At 39.9% G+C, this 19771-nt stretch overlaps 1 protein-coding gene across 1 annotated transcript in view; it reads right to left on the bottom strand.

Moving 5' to 3' along the window:
* LOC108257548 (MAM domain-containing glycosylphosphatidylinositol anchor protein 2) overlaps positions 1-19771 on the bottom strand; it is a 204617-nt gene that overhangs the window by 130165 nt on the left and 54681 nt on the right. Inside the window, exon 2 of the mRNA XM_017455417.3 lies at positions 5730-5869. Coding sequence (XP_017310906.1) covers positions 5730-5869 — 140 coding nt within the window. The remainder of the gene's footprint in view (positions 1-5729; positions 5870-19771) is intronic.

The following is a 19771-nucleotide window of genomic DNA, read 5'->3' as shown; positions in this document are numbered from 1 at the left end:
GGGCAAAATGGTTGCTTTTCATTGGTAAGTCACTAAATAAACATGTTAAAACGAATTCAAATATCCTCGAATAAAAGATTATCTTTTTGCCAATAAATGGTCCCTCCTAGTGGGAAACCAAGATGTGATTGATTGATTTCTTCCTAGCTGCACTGGTGGTTATTGTAGTGCACAGCCAGAAGACTCATCTTCTTGCTAATAATCATAATAATATGATTTCATAGGAAATACTCTAGATCCCTTCCACTACTTCTTAAATTTTTAATTAAGAAAACAAGAAGCCACCAGCATGTGGAATGGAGGAGATACATCTTGAAAATGAAAACATTTGTAGCATCGAAACTATTTCAAGAGGTTTCACCTTTTTGAATGGAACATAAGAGTCTCGATGCACGAGAAACAGGGCAAGTGTGTGCAAATTAATTGGGTGTATATTGATCAAAGGCATATTAAATATTAATTAAAGTAAATGGGCAGAGTAAATTCCCAAGACACCAACAGGTCTCATTTCATTTATCTAATCCAACCAATTAAGCTCTCTACAAAAACAACCTATTGGTCAAGATTTTTCTTAAGCTCTAAATTAACGAATATTTGAGACAGCAGAATTTCTATAAAGTTCACTCAGGAGCACATGGTCCACCTGTGGTTATGGTGTTGCAGTGACACCGATTTGCTCCTTGATACCTGAATGCTGAATGCTCGTTAGAGCAGAAGAAAACAAATTCTATTGCAACGTACAATAAAATGCTATACAGCAATAATCCACGTACTGAGGAGTATAGGGGTATTCAATCATTTTCCATATATTTATTATGTATTGTACCATCACAATATCACCATGATGATACAGGCAATAATATACACGTGAAGGAAAAAATAATAATAAAGAGTTGGAGAAAATATCTACCTTTCCTAAAACAAAATCATTCTCTTAGTTTTAAAATAATGCCCTGCAAAAACAATGCTATCTTAGTGAGTAAAATTCTTGAACATATAGGCAAATTAAACAAAGCTTTCTCTTTATTAGGTTGTTTATAAACAAATTAGATTAATAAGCCTATTTACATATTTTAACTCAATTAATTCAAGCTTGAAATGATCGTATTCTATTGGTAGATTTTTAATTACAGAATTTTGCCAGATTTAATGTTTGACAGGATTGCTTATTTTGAATGTTTATTTTCTAGAAAGAAACAAAATAATCTGCAATTGTAAGCTTCTAATTAGTCATTATTATTAGAAATTGGCCTATTGATCTAATACTTGTTACAATCTCATAATGAAGAACATTAAATAAGTTTTCCTTTATTCACGATAGATTTATTTACTAAGGCATTTTTGCTGAGTAAATTTTTTTCTCAAAATATTTATGTAAAAATTCTTTATGTCAAATTATTTATGTCAAATTTTTTGGTGCACTGGCTCCCCCCTCTGGCTCCTTGGAGTCACAGAGGGTGGGTTGACTCTCGATACTGGAAGGAGGAGTCACGATGCGAGCTCCAAACCTGGAAGCAGAGACTCGGATCCAGAGGACAGAGCAAGAGATGGAGCAGCGCTCGTCTCCGGTTCCTCCTCCAGATCCATATGGGATCCCAGGCCCAGAGCCCTGAGGCTCCGAAACCCAACTCCCTACGGCTGAGAAGAGAGCGATCTGAGACCGGAGTGTTCACAATGCGTACAGTCAGCCCCCTCAAGGGCTGCCGCCGCATGCTCCACTCCCAGACACTTCACACAGAACGTGTGTCTGTCCCCCCCCCCCCCCCCCCCCCTTCAAGAACGGCTGTAACACACTTCTCTGACTCATTCTCTCAAAAAGTCGAGGGACACAAAAGTAAAGATATATATTTAATTTTCTAAAAAAAATAGAGAGGACGTGAAGAGCTTTTAGGAGTGTTCACACAAACAACTGACATGTGGTCTTCGCTGAAGATAATAAGGCTGATGACGTGGCTTACAGGCGGCATTTTTTAATCACGCGACACGCAAAATGCCATGTCACCTGACCACGGCAGGCCTATAAATAGGCATGATTTCACACAGACTTTACATACCGGTCCCACAGCCTGAAGCTCACGCAACGTTGAGTTCCCTTTGAAAGGGAACTATTGTTACTGCTATTGTCTGAGGTTGCAAGATTGCCCAGTTTCCTTGATTTTGAAAAACTACAAAAACAACATTAACTTAATGTCATAATAACATTTAGGTGTGTGTTACGTAAGGAATAATCGACAACAGGCCACTGAGAAATTAAGCACACACGACGTGGTAATGTAGCCATGATAAGAATTCTATAATTCAACGGTCCGGAGTTAATTATTTAGTGAATAGCACGGTTACGACACCTTAAGATCTATTCCAGATGTTTTATTTAAAGACATTTTTCATTTTTTGTCCTTACTGTATAATGTTCTCTCTCCCTCTCCTCTCTCTCTATCTGTGGGTGTATGTGGGCGTGTGTGTGTGTGTGTGTGTGAGAGAGTATACATTGTTTAATCCTGTATGTTTTCTAAATTGTAATACTTCTCTGTATACAGACTGAAACAAGAATGAGCACAAAGGTGATTCAATTGAAAATCCAAGATGGCTGTTTCCAGGAGTTCATCCCTACATTTCATCCCTACATCTCAATATTTACTTCACCTTCACCATCGAATATGCTTCAAAGACGAGAAACACCCTGATATTCACTGAAAAGTATTTAATGTGTCATAATGCCAAAATCGAAATGCCAGCCACAGTGATTAAAATGGCAAAAAAAAAAATTGTTTAATTTGGGTTTAACATCAAAAGATGGATATGATTTTATAGGTCAGAATTTCAGCTTTCATTTCCTGAAATTCACATCTAGATGTGTTGAACAATTTAAATCATGGCACCTTTCCTGGCAAACCACCCAACATTTTGGTGAGCAAAAGTGTAGGTAAAGATCGTCTTAAATGTAAATAATACTTAATATTTGGTTGCATATCCCTTGCCAGTGACATCAGCAAACTGGTGCATTATTCTTCTGTGATGGTTTTCCTGGCTTTTACTGCAGCCATTTTCAGTTGTTGTTTGTTTCAGGAGGTTCCTCTCTTCAGTTTCCCTCTTCAGGAGGTGAAATGCTGCTCAACTGGGTTAAAGTCTGGTTACTGACTTGGTCAGTATAAAAAGTTCCACCAACCCCTCCTACAATAAGTCCTTCGCTGAGCTGACAGTGTGTTTTGGATCATTGTCTTCCTGCATGATGAAGATCTTCCCAATTAGATCGGATGCATTTCTCTGTAAATTTCTCTGTGGTTTCTGTAAACTTCTGAATTCTTTCTGTTTCTCCCATCATGAGTTCCATCATCAATAAAGATTAGTGAGCCTGTTCCAGAAGTAGCAATGCAATCCCAAAACATGACATTACCTCCACCATGCTTGTGCTTGACTGATGAGCTTCGATGTGTTGGATCATGAGCAGATCCTTTCTTTCTCCACACTTTGGCCTTTCCGTCACTTTGGTAGAGGTTCATCTTGGTTCCAGAACTTTTGTGGCTCATCTCTGTATCTCTTTGTGAATTCCAGTCTGGATTTCTGATTCTTACTGCAGATGAGTGGTTTGCATCTTGTGGCATGGCCTCTATATTTCTGCTCTTGATGTCTTCTTCAGTTGGTGGATTGTGATCCCTTCACCCCTGCCCTGTGGAGGTTGTTGGTGATGACACTAACTGTTGTTTTTGTGTTTTTCTTCACAGATCTCACAATGTTTCTGTCATCAACTATTGTTGTTTTCCTTGGCTGACCCGTTCCATGTGGTTTCCAAATTGCTTGTGCAATGACTCTGATAGATTTTCCCTCCTTTTTCTCAGCTTCAAAACGGCTTGACGTAGACAGGTCTATGTGTTGGTTTATCATTTTTAACAACAAATACAGTCTTCACAGGCAAAACCTAGGGCTTAGACCAAGAGTAGACATTCAGAGTTAATAATTCTTTAAACATTACATTTTACAGGGCATACGTGGGCAGCAAGAAACCACAGTCAGTCGCGTGTTCCAATATTTTTGATCACATGAAAAAATAGGTGGGTTCATACAAAAGGTGCCATGTTCTGAGTTGTTTAACACATAATGGATTTAAATATGAGGAAATAAAAGCTGAATAAAATATGAAATTCCATATTCATCTTTTTATGTCAAACCCAAATGTCTTCAGTGTATTGTGAAAACAATAGAATTAGCCTTGCTGTACCAATACTTTTTTTGTAGAATGAGTTGTTATCTTGTTTTAAACGTTATCATATTTTCTAAATATTATAAATATTCAGTTACATTCTGTTAAGTGTTCAAATAAATTTCTTTAGAAAAATCCTCCAGGTCCTGCACATTCTCTGTTTTTCCATCATCTTCTGCATATTTGATCCCTTTCCAACAGCGGCTATATGATGTTGAGATCCATCTTTTCACACTGAGGATAGCTGAGGGACTCGTACACAACTATTACATAAGGTGCAAAACATTCACCGATGCTCAAGAAGTTCAACACAATACATTAAGTTCCAGGGGGATGTAAACTTTTCAACATTATGATCGGTGTAAATTGTTATTATTTTGTTTAAAGATCTTTCTTTTTTTTCCATTTAGTACTGCCCATCAGATGCTAAATAAGAAAGTTACATGTCTCCCAGAAGATAAAATACTAACAAATGAGCAGAAGATGCTGCAAAAGTAAAGAACGTGCAGGACCTGGAGGATTTGTCTGAAGAACAGCGGGCAGTTTAACTGCTCAGGACAAACAAGAGACTCACGAAGAACTCTCACAAAACATAAAAACAGTCGTGGATCATCCAATTAACGACACACAGTGTTAAGAATCAAGGGTATGTAAACTTTTAAAGGGTCATTTTTCATAAATTCAGCTATTATCTTGTCTTCTGGACTATATGTAAACATCTGTTCTCTGAATTAGCTTACTCAGGACGGAACTAAACAAAAAAACATGGGATTTTTATGATCGTTCTTATTTTGTTAACAGTATTAAGATTTAGCAGACTCTGCAAGGGGTGTGCAAACTTTTGGGCACAACTGTGTGTGTATATATATATATATATATATACACACACACACAAAGCAACAATATGATCTGTGAAGACTATTCCTCTAGCAATGTATACTTGTGAACTAAGCTAACGCTTGACTTAGCTCCAGCGAATAGATTTATTCTGGTTTAGTTGTGTTTATCCGGTTGGTTTTGTGGCCATGTTCAACTGGGAAATATCTGAGGAGCAAACCCAGTGCACCAGAATGGATTAGAGCGCAGAGCCGTTTCTCCCAGCAGCACTCCGCCTCTCCTGGGGAAACTCTGGAGATGATGAGTACTACAACTATGCCTGGCTCATTTAAAGCATTCATAAATAAAACTGACACCTCCATTTACCTTAAAGTCTTAATTGCCCAGATTTGGCAAAGGGTGGAGATTTGGAGGGGGACAGCCGGGAGAGACTGAGTGCAGTTTTACATCCAGAGATTGATTTTTGCAGAGCAATGCAGTCAAGAAAGTCCCTCTAGCACTTGGTTTTGTTTTTAGTGTTTTGGAAATGTGTTCCAGAAGACAGAAACTGCGAGCTCATTGCGTTTGAGTGAGATAGAAATATAAAAATATTGCAGACACTGCGAATCCAGAGGGAGATCCTTATGAAAGATGGACACAATTTTAACATTATTAAAGAAAGCTGATACGTGGCTGATGAGTAAAGGAACCTCACCTGTGGCCGTGGGTGTCCAGTCACCAGACATGTGAGCTCCAGGGTCTCACCCTCCCGGATAGTGTACACCCTCTCTGTGTAGCGCTCCTCCTCCACGTTACATGCATGGCCTGAGTGCACGATCCGGACAGTAGGGGGTGCTGTGGACAGAGCGAAAGCAAAGGGCAAAATGTCACTAGCAGAATTCCATAAAATTATCCCTAAAGACACAAAATAAAAGGGAAATAAATAATAGATTTAAACCGGTATTGTTATCCTGTTTGTCACAAAGCATTACTGGTAAAAGTGTAAGGTGGCAAAACAACAGCAATAATGACATGTAAGAACCTACATGTGGATCTCATAAAGCTTCTCCTACGCTCATTGCTGTTTGATGTTAAATAATCTGGGTTTGGTCGCTAGTTTGGAACTTCACATTGTGTAAGTATGTACAAATGTACTCCTGAACAATGTAGAGTTACTCGGTTGTCCCTCAGAGGGAACCCTTAAATGTTTTATTTAGACATCTTCTGTTTACGTTTCAGAAACGGCTCCAAGTAGAAACCTGTTTTGGAAAGTCAGAAGTCTTCATTTTCTAACTAACCCTTAGAGAACCATCAAAGAAACCATTCTTTCAAAACCAAGGTTGAAGAGAAAAAAGCAGGATTACAGCCATTCCAATATATATATATATATATATATATATATATATATATATATATATATATATATATATATATATATATATATAAATATATATATATATATATATATATATATATATATATATATATATATATATATATTTCAAATGGAAATCTTTTCACTGTGTTATGCTAATACTAACAATGCTTTCACCTCATGCTGAAATTACAGTAATTACGAGATGACGACTTGGAGCTGTTAATCTCCCTGGACACAGAAATGAGTTTCTATGGAAACCCAAACACCATGCTTGTTTTTGAATAAAAAGCTAAACTACACTGTGCTATTTATTATAGTGTTAACACTTGAAAATAATAGTTCATGTCTGATAGAGACATACAGAGTTAAACGTAGACCACATGCACTTTGCTGTCTTTAACTGCGGAAGCCTTGTACCATTTCTCCACTGTCAGGTGAGACTTCTCAGAAGAGTCAGTGGCTCCAAACTGGCAATTATAGATTTAACAAAGATGTGAACGATTCTTACAAATCAGTAGCGTGTAAGCGCTGTAATTCTGACATTACATGAACACACTCTTATCCTCAGATAATACTGGAAAGATTAAAAACAAGACGTGCCACTGTACTTCTGTACTCGAGTCTCATTCATCTTTTGATATGAAACACAAAGTTCATGAATATGTAGTTGTCGCGTAATGGAGGCTGAGACGGATGCAATTGTAGTTTAGAGTTTTATTAAGAACGGGTGATCCAAAGGGCAAGGAAGAGACATAAACAAAGACTGGCAAAGGTCAGGCGATTGGGAAACGGGCACGAAGTAAGAAACTAGAAACAAAGGCAAAACCAGAATAACAGCGTGAGAGCACGGCTCGGTAACCGACAATCAACAAATATCAACTGTGCGTATACTCTGCAACGACATTGTGAATGAGCGGTCTCTTATAGAGTGTGGTGTGATTGCCAGTGCGATTTGGGAAGAGGTGTGTGTGATTAGTTCTCAGGAGAAGGTGCCGTGTTTATGTCTTCCACTGGGAGGTGTAGTCATCGGCCATGTTTGTAGTTTGCGGCACTTTCTGGGAAACGGAGTCTCTAGTTTGCGGTGACATGCATTACTTTGCACAATAGTGCATAGTAATGAATGGAAACTGAGAAGGAAAAAAAGAACCTAAGCAAAAGATATGCTCACTTACAGAGAATAATAAGCTGAAGGGGCTACATAAAACGGGTCAAATACACACCCAGGAAAGATATATGACAGACACGGTCTGAGAATTCTTCTCTAAGATAAACAGATCCAGCTTGAAAGTTAATTATAAGTAATGAATCAATCAAAGCAGAGGTTCGCAGATGTTTTACAGTCAAGTACCCCTTTAATTGCACAAAAATAAATCATGGACGCCCTCGATACACATTTTCTTTGACAAACTATTAAAAATAAAATAGGCACAGTATTTGAATGCGTATGATAAAATTGTGGCTATTTAATGGAACTAGTATTTTTTATTTTATTTTAAGCGTTATATTAAACTTGTCATTAGATTCCGGTTGAGATGATGATGACGATGCCCATGACAACGAGGGTGTCTGTGAAAATGACGATGACGATGACAACGATGATGACGATGACAATATCGATCATTATCAGGTTGAAAACAACGACAATGACTGAAGGTACGCTCACATATGCAGTGATTTTATAGTCGCCAGTTGCTGTACTATGAAGTCACCAGTAATCGTTCCTACTATTGGTTGCCATAGTGGAATTTATCAGTGGGTGGCGCAAATAGACGAAAACAAACCAGTTTACTTGCCCCTAAAATTAAACATGCTGGAGGGAGAGGGTTTCCATCCATCCATCTTCTATATTGCTTATCCTTTTCAGGGTCACAGGGAAGCCAGGAGTCTATCCCAGGAACCATCAGGCACAAGGCGGGGTACACCCTGGACAGGGTGCCAATCCATCACAGGGCACACAATCACACATGTTCTACAGACACTTTGGACATGCCAATCAGCCTACCGTGCATGTCTTTGACTGGGTGGAGGAAACCATAGTACCCAGAGGAATCCCCCACAGCACTGGGAGAACATGCAAACTCCACACACACATGCCCATGGTGGGACTTGAACCCCCAACCCTGGAGGTGTGAGGCAAAGGTGCTAACCACTAAGCCACCATGTGCCCAAGGGCAAAGGTTTGTATATAGAAATCACCAGTCTATATATGCATCATATCCTACAAGTTGAAGGAGAAGCAATGTGAGCTCTTTGCCATTGCAGCCATCTATCTGCGGCAAAAGCGCAAACTCCAGACTGTCTGGGTCCACAAAGCAATTCGGACCCGCCGGCAAAATGGCGCTCTACTGTCTTCACTCCCATTGGTATTCACTGCATCAAGTCGCTTCACCAAATTTACAAAAAGTTTTTCTTTTCTCAACTTTGTCGCATCGCTGGACACGCCCACATCTAGTTGCCAATGGTAATGTGTCACTCATGACACCAGAAGTCACCAGCTCTCCAGTCACTTTGTCGCTGCGAGTCACTTTATGTGTGAATGTACCTCGATGCTGATGATGATCACGATCATAACAGGTGATTTTAACAACATTCAAAAGAGATTTGGATTTGAACATCATTCAGCTAGGAAAGACAGAGATGTGGAACGAGGGTGAGGTATCCCTCCATCACATTCCTGTCTGTCAGCTCATTAATTCAGGAAATCTCCAGGAGATGATTAGGGCTCTCTCGAGGTGTGAGAGAGAAACAGGTTGCTTCATGCTCAGGTATCAAAAGCACTTGATGTGTGAGAGATCCTGTACAGAAGCCCCCTACACATTCTTTCCGCTGGTGCTAAGAAGAAGAACAAGATCTTCCCTTTAGGTCTGAGGAAGCTAGCTGTGTCTTTCTCCCGGTACAAAGTGACTATCGTACATCTTAACAACTTTCGTTCGGTCTCTATTCCACCATGACTGAATACTACGTTGCTTTGTTGGTTCACTTCATTATCGCTGCTTCTACTAACAAATCATATATGAACTGATCCAAACTAAAGAGTTCCCCAGGGACAAGGATCTGCCGTGCTTTCTGTGTATCTCACACTTATATTAGCAATGTTCTATTCCTAAGGTTTTATAGCATTTTGACAAAGCACTATGGAGTAGCACATGAAGCTCACACTTAAGACACAAAAAAGTGACTCTAGGGATTCATACAAACAAAGTCTAACACGTTTTACTCCATTAAGCTTCTTATAATTAGTCCCAAGATGAGGACAAATCTGTCTGGGTTGATTGCAAAGTTGCTTGTGATTAATAATCTTTAAATGAATCAATACAGGATTTAGTATTCTCTCATTTCATTTCATGGTTACGAGCACCTATTTGCCAAAACCTAAGTAACAACTGTCTTTGCTAACTCAATTACACAGAATTACAAATAACAAGGTTAATATGACTTTTTTATTTACTACCTCAGCTAAAATTCAGTTGTGAGTACCCTACAGTAAATACCCGGGTCTCAGGTTTGAATACAGCTGCTATACCGCTTATCCTTTTCAGGGTCACAGGGAAACTGGAGCCTCTACCAGGGAGCATGGGGCACAAGGCGGGGTACACCCTGGACAGGATGCCAGTCCATCACAGGGCACAATCACATACACATTCACACACCCATTCATACACTACGGACACTTTGGACATGCCAATGAGCCTACCATGCAGGTCTTTGGACTGAGGGAGGAAACCGGAGTACCCGGAGGAAACCCCCGCAGCACGGGGAGAACATGAAAACTCCGCACACACAGGGCCACAGTGGGAATCGAACCCCCGACCCTGGAGGCGAACGTGCTAACCACTAAGCCACCGTGCGCCCAGGTTTGTATACAGTAGTATACATTATTCTCAAAATAAATTCATATTAACTTGATTTCTTGCAGCACTTTGGACGACATTTGGTTTTAACTGTGGTATATAAATAGAGTCGACCAGACTTGACTTGTGACAAACAACAGAACAGATTTCGTTTTTTTTTTAAATGAGTGGCACAGCAGTAAATTGGTGGGTCTGTCTTCAAGAAATCACATGTTCGACAGCCGGTGATTGTCCCACTGAGAACCTTTACCCTTCCAGATTGTTAGCTTTTGTGTGATAGCAGAAAATAAGCTAGATTTATATATTTAATAGTAATGCAAGCAGTGCTTTCATGTGTTGAGTGAAATCAGCAGTACCATCATTAATATGACCAGCCAGGTGACAAATGACTACATATTGTAACTTAATAAAAACAGTGTATACAGTTGTTATACTCAGGTCTCCATCAGTGAACAGTTGATAACTTCAGTTTCATATCATAGACTTAAAATTCAAATTCAAATCATGCTCATACTCAAGTTCCTGTCAACACAGTTAGCACTCTAACTCTTGTGATGATGTGATGATGTTTTAGGTCATATTTATGGAGATATATAGAAAATTCTACCTTTGTTGACATAGCAAAGCAACACACACAGCATATGGTTGGTCTGATGGATTAATCACTCCAATCATTTGGACCTGTCTTTTTACTGAATCATACCTAATTTATATACAGTTGCAATCAAAATGATTCAACCCCCATTGCAAATCAGGATTATTGTCAAAATTGACAGACTTTCAGCTGTTCGCGATGAACAAATCAAACAAAAGCAATTGAAATAGTTCAACACGACGAATTCTTCAAGTGGTTTTCACAAATTCATCTGAAAATACAACTTATGACTTCTCCAGTCTCAAAATTATTCCACCCTTTCATGGCAAGAATCTTTAGTACTTAGTAGAGCTCCTTTTACTGTTATGACCTGCTGCAAACGAGATGCACAGCTTCTCCCATTACTCATGAGCAATGGCGTCCAGTTCAGTTAAATTCTTGGGTTTGCGTGCTGCAGCCGCCGCCTTCAAATAACACCAGAGATTTTCTATGGGTCAGGTGAGTCAGGTGACTGTGATGGCCCTGTAGAATCTTCCAGGTCTTCTTCTGCAACCAAGCCTTGTGGAATTTGAGGTATGCTTGGGATCATTGTCCTGTTGGAAGGTCCAGTGACGCCCAAGCTTCAGCTTCCTCACAGACAGCATGAGGTTTTCTCCTAGGATTTCCTGATACTTCAATGAATCCTTCTCACCTTCAACACGCTGCAGGTTTCCAGTGCCAGAGGATGCAAAGCAGCCCCAGAGCATCACCGAGCCACCACCATGCTTGACTGTGGACAGAGTGTTCTTTCTTCATTCTTCTTCCTCCAGACGTACCGCTGATCCATCGTGCAGAAAAGTTCCAGTTCTGTTTCATCGCTCCACAGAACAGAATCCCAAAACTTCTGTGGCTTATTTATATGATTTTGAGATGACTTTTCTTGTGCTTTTGGGTCAGTAGTGGTGTACGTCTTGGAGTTCTGGCATGGAAACCTTCTGCGTTTAGTACAAGCCTTACTGTGCTCATTGAAACCTCAGTGCATATTACACCAAGTCTTGCTGCAGGTCTTTTGCAGTCACTTGAGGGTTTTTCACAACCTGCCTTCTCAGAAATCTGGATGCAGCTGTTGATAGTTTCCTTTTTCTGCCCCGACCAGGTATTTAATACATTTTCTGCCCCTAGAAAGTTCAGGTAGTTCATGTGTTTCAACTCAAGCACACCTAGTGCAACTAACGAAGCCCTTGATTAGTTTCATCAGGTGTGCTTGAGACAACACCTGTTTTGCATATTTGTGCTGTTGTGAGGGATTCTATTCAGGGGGGTGAATAATTTTGAGACTGGAGAAGTCATTATAAGTTGCATTTTCAGTTGAATTTGGGGAAACCACTTGAAGCATTCGCCGTGTTGGACTATTTCAATTACTTTTGTTTGATTTGTTCATCGCAAACAGCTGAAAGTCTGTACATTCTGACAATAAACCTGATTTGCAATGAGAGTTGGACCATTTTGATTGCAACTGCAGAGTTGAGGAAATCCTAATTCAAATATCACTTGTCATTAAATCACAGGTCCATTTTACACACATAAATGCAAAATGACTGGTTGCCTGTCACTTTGTCACTACCTAACGTGAACAAAAATCATGTAACGCACCACAGCGTGTTGTTCCATCCTACAGTGAAATGAGACAGGAAAAGCTAATATTGTTGACCCTGACTGACGAATTATATGACACTGTCTGTCAGCAAAGAATATTCAAATTCAAATATTATATAGTTCATATTTGATTGGCATTTCTTCAAAGTATTAGGGGTACAAAATAGTGCGTTTGTCTCACAAACAAGGAAAAATGTCGGCGTGTGTAGACTCTAGCAGATCATATACTTTAAAGTGCGAAAAGACATCATAAAAATCAAAATGTGTCGGTTCCGTTCACGCAATTGAGAGCCTCGTTGAGGCTTGATGTTTGCTCTTGTTTCAATTCACTAATTAACATTTCAAGCGAAAGCTGTCAGTCTGTTTATCCATATACTCATTTGATGGCATAAATTTGATCCAGCACCACTATAGGATTAGGCAGCTATTTTTAACAACAGCGCATATTGACTGTAGAGACACCTGTAACACTAAGGCTGAGACCAGAGCCACTAACACAAGTGCACTACACACTGCTATGAATAGGAAGTGTGCTGTGGATTTCACAAATTCCAATTAGCACAATTGTTTGGAGTCAAACTGAGGTCTTAAATGGTTATAAAATTAACAACAACAACAACAGAAAGAAAAATAGCACAAAAACAAGGCCACGTTGAGTTTCAACACTCAGGACTGTGTTATGTAGACGTGACAGTGAGGACGGACTCTAAATCTGGACCCACTGCTGGCTCGAGGATGTTTAAGGGATTACGCAGGGAAGTACACTGATAGCTTTCCTTGCTGTAAGGCTCAGTCTGGCAGTGGTCAGGGAAAGAAGGATGTTATTGCCAACACACTAGTCATACTAAGTCAATATACTGATGACCAAGAGCTACTTAATTTAATGTTATAAAAATAGCAGGCTTTATTGCATTACAGTTTCATACTGCATGATAAAGTGTTGGAGATTTCAAAGACTCTTGCATATCTCTGGCAAACTCTTCATCATCTAGTCTCTGGGAGAAACTACCAGACACAAATAAATAACAAGTACTTTCCCTAGTAGATAAATAACTGATTCGTTTAACAATCAACCTGAAACATCTGCACGTATGATTACATTTTTTAAAATATATGAAACAAGTGGAATGTTTAAAATGGCAACGAGGCAGCGCACTAGAACTAGCAGCCATGTATAAGAGTATAATATTATCAGCTGGGCCAATTGCAAAACTCATTTTTAGGTGATTCTGCATTCATGTGTAATATAAAGCATAACACTTCATTTTCCTTTTACAATCGGTGGTGTAATGTCTACATGGCCGACTTTTTCACTGTTGATCTGCTGCAAATCCATCAAAATCCATCAGCGCGGGGGAACAAAAAGTGCATTTAATCGCGTTCGAATTACCATCACAAGTAATATTATTTGTCAAGTGTTCGATTTGACACGATTTGATTAAATTAGATTAGATTAAATTAGATTTTTAGGTCAGAAGTCTCATCCCTTGAAAGTGCTGGATTCGGCCATTTTTGGATGAAAAATTTTGGTGCATTCCTAATACGGTATTTATAGTTAACTGATGTTTAATAAAGTCAAACGTTGAATGTTAAAGTCAAATGTTGCATTGACAGATTTCACTTGAATGAATTAAAAACGTTTCAGCCCAGTCAAGAGTTCCTATGCAAAATGTTTCAAATTTGGCCGGTCTTCTAATTATAATATACTTTAATTGGATGAAACATTATCGGACATTACCGGTTGGCTTAGTGTGAGGCGGTGTGAGGCATGTTCACCTCACACCTCCAGGGTTAGGGGTTCGATTCCGGTCGCTGTCCTGTGTGTGCGGAGTTCTCCCCACGCTGTGGGGGTTTCCTCCGGGTACTCCGGGTTTCCTCCCCCAGTCCAAAGACATGCATGGTAAACTGATTGGCATGTCCAAAGTGTCCACAGTGTATGAATGGGTGTGTGAATGCTTATGTGATTGTGCCTGCAATGGATTGGCACCCTGTCCTGTCTACCCTGCTTTGTGCCCGATGCTTCCTGGGATAGTCTCCAGGTTCCCCGTGACCTTGTAGGATAAGCGGTATAGAAAATGAATGGATGGATGGATATCATGCAAGCCTAGTACACTAATGAAATCACTGCTTAGGACTGGTGTCCAAATGATATACACTGGATCAGGGGCATCCAATCCTATCTGCAAAAGGCCGTTGTGGCCAAGATAAACTGATTAGACAGATGGAATTATGTGTGACTCCTGCTTTGTTGGAATGAAAACCTGCAGCCATGTGATTGGACACCTGCCCTAGAAAGTAAAGAATATCGATAATGCACTTTTGCAGGAAATAGAGAGCAGGCCACAGGAAGCTAGTGTGTGCATGGGTAATCGAATAATCAGTTAAAAATCAGCACTCAAATACTGAAATAACTGTTCAGGCATTCATTACGTCTAATATCCACATGACGACAATGAGAAAAAGGAAAGCCAAGTATAACGATATTTTTTTCGCCAATAAAACGGGGATGCAGGATCTACTGTGCTTCATATTTCTGGTTGTTATGTTATTAATGAAATGAATTGCAGTGGGAAAACGATACTTTATTACACCACATTAAAGACTCTCTCCTAACAGTAACTCTTACGGAACTCTTACAGATGTCTGAATATTAAAATTAGGCAGAAGACACATCCTTTCTGGTAACACAACCTCAACAAACTTAGCACTGTCTCTACAACATTAATAGTCTGGCTAAATCTCTCTGACCAAAGAACAGCAAGCAGACAGAGCAAAAATGCACAAAAAAATTTAAATGACTATGTCATATAACATTAGATGAGGTACACTATATGACCAAAAGTTTATGGACATCACACTCATATGTGGTTCTTACCTAAACTGTTGCCACGTCGAATGCACACAATTGTATAGGATGTCTCTCAGTGCTGTAGCATTGCAATTTCCCGTCATTGGCACTAACAGGCCCAAACCTGTTCAAGCATGACAGTGACGCTGTACACAAAGTGATGTCCACGAAGACATGGTTTGCCAAGGTTGGACTGGAAAAACTTGAGTGGCCTGCACAAAGCCTTGACCTCAACCCCACTGAAGACCATTGGGATGAACTGGAACACTAACTGTAATCCAGGCCTTCTCATCCAACAATATAATTTGGACAAGGTGAGAATGGTGCAAGGCATGTAGGGAAGATGTGTGAATGGTGTAAGGCACACATATGGAAGAGTTGGGAGTGGTGTTAGGACATGTGAAGACAGGATGGGAGTGGTGTTAGGACTCACAGGAAAGACGTAGGAATAGAGTTAGGACACGCTGGGGCGAGGTGGGGATGGTGTTCGGGCGCATGGGATGCTCAGGGGTTACGTATGTATGTATTGACTATAGACAATTACTTAATTTTGAGCACCTACTTAATTGATAGCTGTGAGAATATACAGACAGTTTAATGAAAGTGTTTAGCAAAATCACAACGTGCAGCTTTAATTAAAGAGTGAACAAAACTGTTTCGAATTTTGTGAATTATTTTGACTAGAGCATTTTACTTAAACTAAAAACTCTGTTCGATAGTGATTAATACACAATGTGCTTTTAAACAGTTTGCTTCTTGCATTGGTTAAACTTTACAAAGAAACGCTACTGTAAGCATCAATTACAAAGATCCAGACAGCACATCTGTCTATACCCGAAATAGAAAACTGGGCGCACTGTGGCTTAGTGGTTAGCACATTTGCTTCATACCTCCAGGATCGGGGGTTCGATTCCCACCGTGGCCCTGTGTGTGCGGAGTTTGCATGTTCTCCCCGTGCTGTACCCGGTTTCCTCCAGGTACTCTGGTTTCCTCCTCCAGTCCAAAGACATGCATGATAGGCTGATTGGTGTGTGTGAATGTGTATGTGATTGTGCCCTGTGATGGATTGGCACCCTGTCCAGGGTGTACCCCGCCTTGTGCCCGATGCTCCCTGGGATAGGCTCCAGGTGGTTAAACTGGTGATATGGCTGGAGATTAAAGTGAACCTCAATGGGGTAAAGGCCATCATTTTTTGTTACTTTTCTTTAACTTTTTTTTTTTTCTCCACAGTGTTTACCCGAGTTTTCTCATGTGCGACAGTTTCTCTGTATAGTCCCTTCACTGCACCACTGCTCATGAATACCTTTGTGTGCTCGCAATTCAAGGCACCCTGTGCTTATTCGTAATGACAACACTTGCTGATTGTGCTCTGTGCACTCAGGTCAGCAGGTCTCACACTCTCTTTTAAAGATACTGTTTAAATGATATAACCGGAGCTTCGAGAATTGACATCGATTTGCACATGTCGTTTCTATTTTTTATTATAGCACATCATCCGACTTGTTCAAAAATATTCTATTATATTAATGTGTGGGAATACTTGCTAGGATTTTCATGGAATGAATCAATAAATGAACAATGTTTTTTACTGTCACCAGTAACAATTTTACTGTTACCGTGGTAACTTGGCTAATCATCACATATACAACTCTATCCCATAAATATTATACATGCACCCACACACATACAGTATGTTTGTCTTACTATCCTTGTGAAGACCTTTCATTGTCATAAATATTAATGCTCTGTTTACACCAAACTAAGAATAAGGTTGTTTTTTTTTTGCTCGACGGACGTATTAACTACACCAATGATGGGCTCCAGGTTGAACTGGCTGAATAGCGATCCAAAAATGTGAATTAAGGCTGGGAATAGGCCGCCTGTTTCCCCGCCGAGATTTGCATGTACTACTGAGTGCCAAGCAACTCTCCAATGACTATCTGGCAAATGTCAGATGCTGAGTGATCATCCCATCAGCGGCCGTACTGCATGCAGAGAGCTGGATTTGCCCACTGGCTTAGCTTGAGCTATCCATAACCACAACAGGGGCCAGTGAGGGCACAATTACTGCCAATACCCAAGGCTTATCATTACTCCTCCCTGGAAAAGGCGGAGACAAATGGTAACGTTTCAATCAAACCAACACTGCACATTCATTTCAACTGAGATTTATTCCTGGTCTACTCCTGACACGTTGCCCAAATTCATCTAGAAAGTCATTGTTTAAAAAATTGTTCAGGTCAAAATGTTATAGATTAACAATAACAAGACAATAAAAAGAGTTAGTGTCCAGAAAGTATCAAAGTAATTTAAAGTAATTGCTCAAGTCTGTGTTTAGAAAAAATGCCACAAATGAGCAATAAGACCATAAATCAACATAACCTTTTGAAAATAAACTGCTTGCCCATAAACGTACAGCCCTGATTTACTAAGATCCTAAAGAAATACTGCTAAATAGCATGGGCGAGATATTCAGTTACGCATGCAGTTAGTGAATGTGTTGTGGCTCAAAAATGAATCGAGTAAATGATGTCACGATTTCCCCTTGAGTCAGCGCTGCAGTACTGCAGCGTGCTCGGAAAACCGAAGGGCACGCTCGAGCACGAGCTCTTAGCGAACACAAAATTTTCAGTCTTCAGTGACATTCAGTGCGTTTACATGGACAACAATAATCCACTATTAACCCGATTAAGACAATACTGTGATTAAGAAACTACCATGTAAGCAGCTATTTTTAATTACCTTAATCTGATTAAAGTCGTACTCAAAGTAAACACAAATCGAATTAAGACGTGTGGAGTGTTCCTGTTTTAGTCGCATTATCGACGTCTATTACAGACATGTAAACACCTTAATCACACTATTAACGACGCGTGAGAGTTTTCATCGCATTTTGCGACATTAAACGATCACACACGACAGTTTTACGGTGAACAAGAGAGCACGGCTGCGTCCCAAACCGCATACTTGCCTACTATAGGCCTGTAGTGGAGAAAAATACATGTATCTCGGCGACTATATAGACGGTAACTACCCGATTTGGGACACACCCACGGCTTCAAGCAGTTGTCTATTAGCACGTATAGCATGACAAATAATCAACTGCACTTAAAGCGTTCGTAAAAATAATAAATAAAAACACCTCAAACTGTATATGGTACCATAACTAAGACGAACTGTATGTTGATACGTGACATTCTGGAGGGACGTCGGACGGCGTGGCACGGTGACGTAATGACGCGGGCTGTTAATCTAATTATGTTCTAAAACATGTAAAACGGGAACATGACAGGAGTATTCTAAAAGCGACTCATGTAAACACCTGAATCACATTATTATCTGTGGATATCTGTGGATCACGACTATTAACGTAGTCATTGACTTTGTTTACATTGGACACGTGCTTTTGTTATGGTTATGTTCTGTCTCCGCCCCTGTTTTGTCAGTGGTTGTTTCCCGAATGTGTCATCATTGTTTTCAGCTGTCCCTTCTTTAACCCATGATTACGTTTGTTATATAAACCCCTCGTGTCTCATAGCACATTGCGTAGTATTGAGTTGATCTCTTTACCAAGCGGTTGTTCTCTGTTTCTCATTTCGATTCTAGCCTCGCCCTGTTCATGCCTGTTTGTATACCGCCTGACCTTTTGCATGTTATCTGACCACGCTCTGGATTACCGTTTTGGATTTGTCTGCCTCTCTCTCTAATAAACGTCTTTTACTGCACTTGCATCAGTCCTAAACCTCCCTTACGTGGATACGTGACAGATGTCAAGTACAGTAAAATTGAAAGGTGTGATCCGTGTTCTCCATAGCTGTAATGACGTAAGATCTCAATGAGCGTCTAAAAAGAGTCAAACTGAAACTTGCCATATGTGTGCATGATCACATGCCAAAATGAACACCAATTAAAGAGACCTGGAAAAAAACAACAACAACAACTGTTCAAAATATGATATGAATGCAACTTAAAAGTGTACTGTTCTGTTCATAAAATGTACACAAAGAAATCCCTTCACAGGATTTCATGTGTTTAATGTATAATTAAATGAAGTCGGAATTTTTGAGAAACCCTTTTTATAATATTAACATATTGGGAGATCATTTAAAAAATGATTTCAGGTGGTTCGTCTCGGACCTCCAGGGTTGGGGGTTCAAATCCCGCCTCCACCCTGTGTGCGTGGAGTTGCCATTGCTTTGGGGGATTTTCCTCCCCCAGTCCAAAGACATCCGTTATAGGCCGAATGGCATCTCTAAATAGTCGAGGGGGTGTGAATGTGTGTGCGATTATGCCCTGCATTAGGATAAGCAGTATGGAAAATGCATGGATGGATGATTTCAGAACTTCAAATAGGGGAAATTACATACATGCAATATCTATTGTTCGACAGCATTAATTTGAGCATGCAAATTCCATTCCCACAACGTACTTGCACTGACACTGTCAAACG

Source organism: Ictalurus punctatus, chromosome 25, assembly GCF_001660625.3.
Source record: "Ictalurus punctatus breed USDA103 chromosome 25, Coco_2.0, whole genome shotgun sequence".
NCBI lineage: Eukaryota > Metazoa > Chordata > Actinopteri > Siluriformes > Ictaluridae > Ictalurus > Ictalurus punctatus.
The sequence above is the reverse complement of the archived record's forward strand: the minus strand, read 5'-3'. Positions and strand labels throughout refer to the sequence as shown.